Source organism: Electrophorus electricus, chromosome 6, assembly GCF_013358815.1.
Source record: "Electrophorus electricus isolate fEleEle1 chromosome 6, fEleEle1.pri, whole genome shotgun sequence".
Lineage (NCBI taxonomy): Eukaryota > Metazoa > Chordata > Actinopteri > Gymnotiformes > Gymnotidae > Electrophorus > Electrophorus electricus.
The window spans coordinates 2,187,501-2,199,257 of NC_049540.1; the positions used below are offsets into that span (position 1 = coordinate 2,187,501).

The following is an 11,757-nucleotide window of genomic DNA, read 5'->3' on the forward strand; positions in this document are numbered from 1 at the left end:
TAGAGGGTGACATCAGACCACCAGTCCTAGTCAATCTGATGAAAGTGTTAGAGTTGAGTTGTTTTGTTTTTTAGGGATCAAAGTACTGAAGCTGTGGAAACTCTTGTTTTGTTAGGATTTTTAGGGTACAAGCTGTTTAGTGCTTGGAACACTTTTGTTTTTTAGGTTCCAGCATGTAGCACTAGGAACACTTTGGTAATTGTAAGGTTTTTTCTTATTATTTGTAGAGTTTCTTATTAACTGTTGTATTTCATTTACATTTACGGCATTTAGCAGAAGCTCTTGTCCAGAGCGACTTACAAAAGTGCTTTGTCATTTACTCATAGAGCACATCCTAGTACAGTACAGTAGGTTAGAGTCCAAGATACCAATGAACTAGAATACTGTAGAAATACAGGGATCAGCGGTGATGCCTAGAAGCAAAATACATAAGGTCTATCTCAGACAATGATAAGTGCAATAAACAATAAGTCCTAGAGTTTGTTAGTCAACAAAGGAGCAGTCAACTTCAGTGCAATAACCAATACCCTACAATAAGTATTAGTTTCAGTTAGACAACATAGGAGCAGGGTCAGTGGTCATATAAATATTCCACAAATAGATAGGAGGTTAGATGTACTCGAGGTACAGATCAGGCTTTAACAATTGACATCAAGTATGGAGGGGCTGGTTAATTTTTGGTTTTGTAGGCAAGCGTCATGATTTTAAATCTGTTACAAGCAGCTCCTGGAAGCTAATGAAGGGAGCACAGCATTGGCGTGATGTGAGAACTTCAGAAGACTATAGACCAGTCATGCTACTGCATTCTGGACAAGTTGTAGAGGTCTGATGGCTCTTAGAGGAAGACCAGCAAGTAGCGAGTCGCAGTAGTCAAGCTTTGAGATTACAAGAGACTGCACAAGTACATGGGCAAATTCCTGTGAGAAAAAAGGCAGAATCCTTCGTATGTTACAAAGGAGAAATCTGCAAGACCAGGTCAGATTTGAAACATGAGTTGAGAACGACAACTGGTTGTCCAAAGTTATGCCCAGGCTACGTGCAGATTCAGATGGTGATACCAGGGAGTTCTCAAAGGAAACTGTGAGGTCATGGTAAGGACTGGGAGTTCCTGGGATGTATAGAAGCATGGCTTTATTGGGGTTGAGCTTCAAATGGTGGGCTTCATCCATGAGACAATGTCAGTCAAGTATGCTGAGATACGTCTGGAGACCTGCATGTCGGAGGGTGGGAAAGAAAAAAATAATTGGGTGTCATCAGCATAGCAGTGGTAGGAGAAGCCATGAGAAGATCACCAATAGAATGAGTATAGAAAGAGAAGGATGTTGTGGTTTACTCTGTCAAAGGCTGCTGAAAGGTCCAGAAGAATCAAAACAGATGACAGTTTGGTAGATTTATTAGCATGAAGTTTCTCTATCACTGTTATGAGGGCTGTTTCTGTAGTCATTTTGTAGTCATTCTGTAGTCATTTTCTCACAGCTTACTTTTTTTTCTGAGGTTGCCTAAAAACTGCTGAATGTCATGGCCACCCTTCTTCTTACTCATGACTGTGAATGACAGCTGACAGAAGCTGAGTAATGAAAATCTGTTTTACCTTTTTCAAACTAATAGAATAATAATGCCATTTATCATAAAAAGGTACAGCTACACAGGATATTATATGAATATACAATAAATTAAAGCTCCTAATGTAACGTTTCTGGCCAGACTTTCGCAGGGCGCGGGGCAGGACATACAGACTTCCTCGACAGTGCAGAAAATGTAACATTAAACATATATGACAAGGGTGGCACTCAAACACAACATTTACAATGAACATGACTATACAATTAACATTAAAACGGAGGACACATACACTTTAACATAGGACTATACAAACTAATGTTACAGCTACAGAGATCTACTTGAACACACACGTAGCGACAATGACCAACACCAGTGCACACACTGACAGTGGTTTAAATAGACAGACAAACATACAGCAGTAAACCCTGTGCAGGTGTGTGCAATCCTGGAGGTCGTGGTTACAAAACACACATGTGAATCCCCCTGCACATGGCTGACCTTACCACGTGACTTGTGTGGGGCGGAGCGTTCCGTGACAGTACCTCCTCCCAAGGGGCGTGGCTCCCGAAGCGTCCTATACCCGGACAGCGAATCCCAGGCTGCCGCGCACACACATAGACACTGCACGGCAATGCCCGTGCGCACCCTACACAAGGCGGGCTAGGAGCCGCCTACCAGGGAGACCTCCTCACATGAGGGAGAAAAGCAGAGTCCCTGCCTCTCTTGGGTCAGTCCGGTACGATCCCCGCGACGTGATACGCCTGCAAACAAACGTAAGGCGTGAACACACACACACAAATGCGCTGTTAAACACACATATAACGGTCCTCCTTTCGCTGGCCTTTCTAGGAGCGTCCCAAAGGAACTCCCCCTTCGGGGCTTTGGGCGGACCTTTCCAGTCCTCCTGGTGAGTCCGCAGAAGTGGAAGAACTCGGGCATTCCCCTCCTTGGCCGGAGATCTCGTCGACTCCGCCTTACCGCCTTCACCGCGGTGCTCGTGGATCGCCTCAGCTTGGATAACCCTAGCCCCCTCCAAAATATTTCCAGGGGGCATTCCTCTCCACCTCCGGAGTTTCCACGAACGTTGGTCGCGGTACTCTCCCCAATGTCTTGGGATCCTGGCAGCAGCTTGGGATGCTCATAAGCACCTTCCTCTGGGAAGTCTGAGGGAGTGGGCGTCCTGTGGTGGTTGGTCATTCTGTAACGTTCCTAAGTACCGCAGGGCGCGGAGCAGGACATTTATTAACATTAAACACGTATGACAAGGGTGGCACTCACATACAAGGAAACAATGGAAATTCACTTAAAAACCACCAGATTGCCTTGATAAATGCATTTAATAAGCAACAAAATTTGAGCGCTTATAATTTATTATGGTACTCTTACATGGAATTGATGTTAAAAAGACACGTGCACACACGCACACCCCCGCCCCACCCCTAAAAAAGCTAAAAAAACTCCACAAACAACCCTCCAGTTACTTACTCAGCCAGTAAGGCTACACCCAGTGCCAAAACGGCAGGTAAATGTTCCTGTCCAGAGACATATTGCTGTTTTCCCTGAAATAGATGAAGAGGAGAGAGAAATTAAAAACAGTGAGGAAAAACGCCCCATGCTGCAACTCACTCTGCAGGCCTTTATTACATAATATTACATAATAAAGTAATAAAGGGAAGCTTTGTAGCTTTTTAATTAGGAACACTGAATGCAAACTTATGCACAGAAAAGCACATGTGCATATTCTTCATGTCATACTTTTGCCGCCCCAAGATTTACAATCATGAGACTCTAACTAAACAACATTTTGAAGATTCAATAATTTACACTGAATTAAATAGTACCCTTTATGTGAGACACCTCTGCAAATATGAATTCTTTTGAGCTTCTAGAGCAGACTCTATGACCCACTGGCAACTTGCATTTAGTACTATTTTTATTTCAATAAATCTTCGGAGAGAATGCATTTTTAGTAATGTAAGATGATGAAAGATTGATGTGTGCAATTTCTAGTTTGCCAAGAGACTGTAAACTGTGACAGATTTTTTTTCAGTCTTCTTGTGGAACCGACCTGAGTCGTGAAGTGAAAAGGCTGTGAGAGGTAGGGGCAGGCAAATATCCTGTATTTCTCAAATAACGAACGATACCACCAGGAAGCAGTTTCTAAATGCTTCAGTTCTTCAGTCTTTCAGCATCATCTTCTCAACTGTACCCCCCTCCTTTTTAATTACTTGTAGACCTGTGTTTTCTCCTCGTGAGCGCTGGAGTTTACCTATGTGTTATTAGTAATTTCACTTGGAATATGAGTTTGAAATTAGTCTCACCTAGCCTCCATTTTGTTAGTGAACAATATATAAACTAATATAAGCTTTTAACTTCATTTTGGTGTGCTAGCTAGCCAACGTTAATGGAACTGATCTACTTGTTATTGTTATCTTCTTGTTACATAGACACACTCAAAGAAAGAGCTTTTCAAACTAGACCTAATGTGGGCAGAACAAATGAGAGCACCTGCCTTGGTAAGGCCACAGCCTGTAAACCACACAACACAGCTGGTCTCACTACCAACCTTCCCTTTCACTCATGCTTTTACTCTGCTGTCACACATCACTCCTAACTCTTCTCCACCTGCACATGGAATTTACCTGACACTTTTATCCAAAGCAATTTACAATTATGACAGAGTACAACTTCAGCAATTGAGGGTTAAGGGTCTTGCTCAGGGGCCCCACAGTGGCAGGACTTGCACCAGCAACCTTCCAATTACAAGTTAAGTACCTTAACCACTGAGCTACCACTGCCTTACTGCCAGAATGCTGGAAAAAAGCAAAAGGGCAGGAACAGTGGCTTGTCTGTAGAATAGTAGCAGGTTACTATCCAAAGTGCTGGAATATGGCACCTGTGGGGGTTAACAAGTGAAGAGTTCAGTGAGCAGGTGACTGGGAGTGGGGGAGGGGTTGTGGGTGGTGATCGGTGATTGGTGTGATTCGGCATGTGCGTGTGTGTTCCTGGGTGTGTGCAGACTTTACAACAAAAATACAAGAAATTTAAGATAAGAATTTGAAAACATTATTGCATGAAACTTCATTTATTAAGTAAACATCAGGTATGTAAATAATTAGAAAATTAGTTATAAAAAAATAAGAATAATAAATTTTGCTCCAAATTTAAGGGATTATTTATAATACGGAAACTAAGGAAAAAAATATGTGAATGTTTGTGAGTGTTTGTGAAAACAAGTAATTACAGTCCACATGGGGTCATTACTGTCTACATGTGATCTGATCAGGGATTGGGGCGCACCTTAGCATAGTTCTTGATGACTTGAGAGAAGCGGATGATTTTTATGTCAGGAGTTATGTATTTAGTGTCTTGCCACAAATACTCAGGTGACAGGATCTTGGTGGGTTTGTTGTAGAGGAAGTACTTGTTCAGGTGAGACTCCTCCTGCCACGCTGCTTCAATAGAATTGGCCTTGTCCACGTCCAGCTGCATGCGGCAAGTTTTAGCGAGTTTGTGCACCTTTTCCACTCGACCACCAATCACCGCACCACCATAGTAAAAATCCCCCTTCCCGTAGGGGATGTAGGCCTGTGACTCAGACCTCCTCTCATATGGGAAGTCATCACGTGGTGTACTGTAATAACCAGGGTGTATCACGGCAACAATATCACCCAGAGTCTCCACCCCCCAGTGACCATAGAATTTGGTATCCACATCAAGGCTGAAGATATAGTCGACCTCATTGGTCAGTTGGGTCTCAATGAGCTTCTCAAGCCTCTCCATCCTGTGTAGTGTGATCTCCTGCCAGCGGTTTGAACTTGGAATTTTCAGTGTAGTCAAACTACGGCTGGCACCCAGTGTTACCGTAGGAACTGCCTCGGGCTGGTCCGTGAAGATGTAATAATGCACACGGTAACCCTGCATGTAGTGCTTCTCTGCTGACTCCAGGAAGTCCTTCAGGAACTGCACATATCTGAATTGAGGGAAGGAGTTGTCCCTTTTTTATGTTTATAAGTTTCAGTCCCCACAGTTGTTGTGCTTTTTCAGCAGCTGGTTTTAGTCTGAATTTGGTAACCAAATTCTAGATTATGTAAAACACAACAATAATACTACTTAAAAATTATTATTTATTATTATGTTTTAGCATGTTATTCAGGCGAACGAAGTGTTAAAACAATAACCACAAAGTTATTTTATTATGTTCATCTGAGAACACAATGTTCACCAAAGTGACTTCAGTGGGATTTTTAAGTTAGTTACACACTGTTACCCACAAGAAAACAGGTTCTTAAACACCGCCATCCTGTGATAAGTACATACTTTCCCAGTGCAAACACAGTGGTTGCTACGGTGATGTTCTGCATTTTGTAGATGGCATCAATCAGAGTTGTGTGAAATGTGCCCTCCCACACCACCGGAGCAAGCCATGGGGTCACCGTGATGACATCTTTTCGGCTGTTACACACGCATATGTAGGTACATATAAGCAAGTACGCACACACAAATGCATACACACATGTAACACATACACACCCACACCACCAGACACACTAACACACATATACATAAGAATTTGATTAAGTTCAGTAAGAGAAATACCAGTGCAATAACTATATATATACAACTATAGTGTTGCTTAGTGTGGGCAGCGTGATATCAAAGGCTAGACTAAGCAATTGAATCATAATACATTCCCTGGGCAGGTGGGGGGAAGTGAGTTGAAGGGGGTGCTAGCTAGGCAAGGGTGCCGCAGGAATTTTTGGACCCCTTGACAAGACGTCACATTGGGCCCCACCACCTAATAATCTAATAATTTATGAGCGCCCCTGCCCTTAGAATTGCCCCCCATCCCTCTGAACTAGACACTATATACTCACTAAAGACGACGAGACTATATTTCACACACACACACACACACACACACACACACACACACACACACACACACACACACACACACACACACACACACACACACACACTCATGTACTCACCCATTTAGAATACTGGGCTGCTTGTATGAAAGCCTAATAAAACATGTAAATGCAAAAAAAGCAAAGTCTGTATAGATCAATAATTATTTTACATAACTGCCAATTAACTACAAATCAACTAACAATTACACTATTTGTGCCCATGAGCAGAGAGTAACTCCTTGCTTTTGTACTACTTTTTTCCCCTGGAGAAAAAATATGATTGATGTTCAAATAAAATTAGTATTCCAACTCTTGATTAACATAATAACAATTCTATGGCTCTTCTTCATCAAGGGCCATTGGTGTAACAATCTGTTGCAGAATCAACTCAATGATTTGCGTCGGTCACTCCTCATGTGACAAGTCTGGCAGGTGCAGTGAGCCTCCCTCCATTTGCACTGAACCTGCTGCAGTTTGGGACTGCATTGCCATATAATGGCAATCCAGTAGGTTGTAAGAGATTTTTTTTACAGTGCTCCTTCTATTTGGCACATCTGCCTCTGTGTACCGAAGCAGTTTTGCACTTGTCAATTCCTTGTTATGTGGGCAATCATTAGATTGGTCTATGGCAGTATGGAATCATAGAAGAGAAATCATGAGAGACTATAACAAATTCTTTGGACAATTTCAATGACATCTTTGACCATCTGCTTGAAGGAAGAGTTAGTGAGGAGCTATTGTTTATGTATGAGCAGTGCTCTCGGTCTGCTGCTGAATATGCCCTCAAGTTCTGTGTTGTGGCAGCAGGGAGTGAATGCAATGAGGCAGCTCTACTGTTTTCCATGTTTTTTGTCATTAAGGGCTTAAATCTGACCTGGGTACTGAGCTTGCTTATCTTTTTGTCAATAAGACTCAATCACCTGCTTCATGAGAAAGGAGTGACCAATCAACCACACCATTCCTAACCATCACTGATCATGTCCTGGTGAGACTGAGGATATTAGCCTTCACCACAGTAGAAAGCCTGAAGCCTGCGAGTGAATTCATAGTACTCACAGAATATCAGGACGTAGCTGAGGTGTTCAGCAAGGGGAGAGCAGCTGTCCTATCTCTGTATCATGCCTATGATTGTGCAGTGGACTTGGTAGAGGAGGGAGTGCCACCAAGAACTCATCCCTATCCCCTATCAATAGCAGAAAAGGCTATGGAGGACTATGAAGCTGAAGCCTTGGTGCAGAGTTACTTTCAGCCACGTAACTCATTGCGGAGTACCAGGTTATGCCACACATCTTAGCCGACACACCGTTCATCTTTTAGGCCTTTATTAATGACATGCTAAGGGACATGATTGGAAAATATGTCATGGCCTACATTGATGATATCCTAGTTCTCCCCCCACACTAGAGGAGCATGTTCATCATGTCAGGTCCATTCTACAGAGGCTGTTAGAACACAATCTATACATCAAGGGTGTGAGATGCATGTTCCACATATAGCAGACTTCATTTCTGGGTTATGTCCTCAGTGCTACAGGACTCACTATGGAGGACAGGAAGGTGGAGGCTATGATGGACTGGTCCATTCCTCAGGCTCTTAAGGATTTACAGCAATTTATGGGCTTTACAAATGTTTTACAGACATTTAATTTGTGGATTCAGAGCCACTGCTGTCCCACTCACTGCTGTGTTTAAGGGTAAGACCATGCAACTTGTATGGAGTCCGTGAGCTGAGCAAGCCTTTGCAGAGTTAAAGAAGGCGCTTACAAGCGAACCAGTGTTAAAACATCGTGATCCAGAGGAGCCTTTTGTTGTTGAGGCCCACGCCGCTGCTGTAGGAGTAAAAACTGCTCTCTCTCAAAGGTTGGGATCCGCCCAAAAGCTGGACCCCATAGCCTTCTGTTCTCGTAGGCTCTGGCCTGCAGAAAAGATATATAACGTGGGCAACTGGGAGCTCTTGCCTATGGTGTTGACTCTAGAGTAGCGGCAGCATTTGCTAGAGATTGCTAAGCATCATTTTGTAGCATTAACAGGCCATGAAAATTTTGAATATATATGAGGAACGAAGCGCCCTACCCCTCATCAAGTGACATTAAGTCACTGTTCTTCGAGGGACTAATTTTCAAATGTCATGTAGACCGTGGTTTCAGAACGCATCCAAGATAAAGGCAGTAAGGACACAGCGGGGGAAGCCTTCCCTGTTCTCCCCTCTGCAGACTGTATGTGCTACCGGAGTATTAAGACAGACTACTTTCCTTAACGGCCAAATGCCCTTAAGGTACGTGTAAAAAATGTGAATACTGATCACCTGTTTCTCATTACTTCCTGATTTGTATGTCTATATAATGTATCCTGCTCCTGTTTGTATACTGAACATTCCGTTTGGTGCTTGCCATTAGCCTGTTCCTTCAGTGTTTGTCTTTTTTCCTGCTCCTTCAGATTTGTTAGCATTTGTTGTTTTTGCACTGTTGCCGATTTGCTTTGGTTTATGGACTTTGCTTTTTGTATTTTTTTGTATTTATTAAAATCCACATAACCTACCTGTCAGCAACTCCACTTCTGCTTCCTGCATACCTGACAACAAAACACATGTGACTTACTACAGAGAAGTGCACAGTAACATGAGCATTCATGTGTGTGAACAGTTTAGCCAAATATAATGTGCCAAACAATGTGCCAAAGATGTGTCTATGTATGTGTGTAAAACAATTCACCTAAACCAGGCTGAAGTGTAACCAAAGTAAATGCACCTAAAAGACAAAATGATAAAATCAGTAAGTAAACTCTGACCATTAAGGGTCTTGTGTATAAGTATCACATACCCATGAATACGTTGCATTCATCAGTTTACTTTAAATGAACGTGTGTGTTACTTCATAACCTTTACATGTTTTGTTGGCCTGTATCAGTTGGTGACAACAAAGGGCAAAGTAGTGAAACTAAACAAATATTTTAATATCACACAATAACATCACATCATTCAGTCCACTACATGCTGTCTATTTAAGTGTTCTTATTTCTGCTGAAATCCCAAATCTTTGTTTATTTGTGTAAATCATTAATTAGGCCTAGTTGAAAGATGAAGGCACCAAGCATTAGGCATTCAGGTTGTCTCACAGTGGCTGTTTTACACAAATAAATCGTAAAAAAACCAACAAAAAAACCAACAACAACACGCCAGTGAACATCATTTGTCCAGATATTTAAAATCACATCATTGTGTGCATTCTTTGATAGAATTTGATGATGGAATGTGACTGGATTTTTTTTCCTCTGTAAAAAGTTCCAGCTCGTATCTTGGCTTAAGACAAGGTAATTTTTTGGTGGACCTTTTTGCTTTAGGTTTGGCTTCTTCAGTAGAATATGTGTGGAGAAGGTTTTGCTGTTTAACTTTTTTTTCATGCAGAGACTAATCCCACACTGTGTTGCCACATCGTATTTACTCTGTCACACTTGTAAGACCTTTGTTCAGAGACTCTGAGGGAGCATGGGGTCATTTCTTTCACTAAGCACTTATTGTGCACAGGTTACTAAGTTCTGAGGGGGCATGAGGTCATTTTCTTTTTGCTAAATACCTAGTGTGCCCCATTCCATGAGATGGAAATCTTTGTGTTTAATCAGAGCATGCATGCAGTGCTGTTGCAGGCCTGATTTTCCTGCTTCAGACAAACAAACATAAAACTGCTGCTACATACATAGCAGTTTCTTTTTTCATCAAGTGAAAAATAGTGACTAATAAGTATTTTTTAAATCACTCACTGTCTAGTTAAAATCAGACTATTTGCATGAAATGTATTTATAAATGATAACAATAAAACAATTGTATGTATTTTAAAAAACTTTTAAAATATTGTACAGTCATTTACTTGCTTTCATACTAAGTCACAGCTTTATTTTATACTTTTCTGGTGTGTTTGACTACGCCTGTTCATTGGCTAACGTTTGTTTGGTTTTGCTCTTGGAGTACATTGCATGTTTTTTGTCCTTCCAGAAATGCAGCAGGAAGATCCAGTTTTGTAGCCACACTTATATTGTGTTAGTCTTTTCTGTATTTAAACTCTTGTCATTGTATGTGACTTCTGCCTGTCTTTTGCTAACACATCAGACTTGTGTAAATGCTGCATGGTTTAATGCAAAAGTCATTTTAGGGAACATTCTTTTATACAGAGACATTCTCTCTCACACATAGGGTGACACAAATTGCATGAGATTTTATCAAAGCAGTGCAGAGCGAGCCAAGGGCAGAGGCGTCGACAGAGATTTGTGAAAGGGGGTGTAAGCCCTCCAGCAGATTAGCAAAAATGAAAAAGAACAACCCATCCAATAACCCTGCCCTAAATGTCCAACTGTTTAGTACAGAAGTTGTTTATAGTTTGCGTTTTAACTAAAGTTACGTTAGCATTTGTTCTTCAGTCATTAGGGTTCCCCTGCTAGCTTAATGGTATTTTCACTAGCATGTGAATGTCATTTCGTTTTGGACTATTGTAACATACATCTAAATTATCTATTTTCTTTAGGTTTATGTTTCAGCAACATACTCTGACACAGAGATCCTGTCTCACACATAGTGTGATATAAGCTGGTTGAGATTTTAGCAAAAGTGCAGGTAATGGTGTCAGATATTGCCCAAGTATCACATTTATCCAAAGCGACTTACAATTATGAGTGAGTACAACTTGAGCAATTGAGGGTTAAGGGCATTGTTCAAGGGCTCCAACAGTAGCAACTTGACAGTGGTGGTGCTTGAACCGGCACCCTTCCAATTACAAGTCAAGGTACCACTATGGTACCATTGCCCTATTAGATTTTTCAGATTCAAATCACGGCAAGAACTCCTCTCCCAGGTCCTGCTGCTGAATGTGTCAATATAGCCATCAGCTCTATTGTTTGATACAGTCACCATTATTCCAGTAGTGTCAGTAAAAGGTAATTACATACCCAACCAGCAGCAATCCTACCAATGACAGGACAAACAAATGGGAGTTCTGTAGCAAGCGCATGGTGATGATTTTCCTCTGTGCAAAGCATGAAGAACAATGAAAATGAGAGACAGGATTTATCCCATCATAATCAGAATAACATCATGGTGCAGGGGTGTGCAGAACTCCTCTTTGAAAATACCAATCTGTATTAGGCAAACAATATATGTACTCCAAAGAACTCCACTATGCTACTTTATCTAATTATAGATGACCATCTGAAATACAATGCATGGAATTACTAGATACAGAACCATTTTCAAATGAATAAGTTTTGAATGACAGTTGTCCACCCCCACATTT

General features: G+C 41.5%; 1 protein-coding gene across 1 annotated transcript; it reads right to left on the reverse strand.

Moving 5' to 3' along the window:
* Positions 1 to 4,731: 4,731 nt before the first annotated feature.
* LOC118241565 (globoside alpha-1,3-N-acetylgalactosaminyltransferase 1-like) lies at positions 4,732 to 11,483 on the reverse strand. The gene is made up of 6 exons (XM_035527344.1): positions 11,414 to 11,483; positions 9,190 to 9,225; positions 9,017 to 9,049; positions 6,558 to 6,590; positions 5,884 to 6,018; positions 4,732 to 5,536 (listed from the first exon to the last, which is right to left on the reverse strand). The coding sequence occupies exons 1-6, from the start codon at positions 11,473 to 11,475 to the stop codon at positions 4,846 to 4,848; spliced, it is 990 nt and encodes a 329-aa protein (XP_035383237.1). The 5' UTR covers positions 11,476 to 11,483; the 3' UTR covers positions 4,732 to 4,845.
* Positions 11,484 to 11,757: the final 274 nt, after the last annotated feature.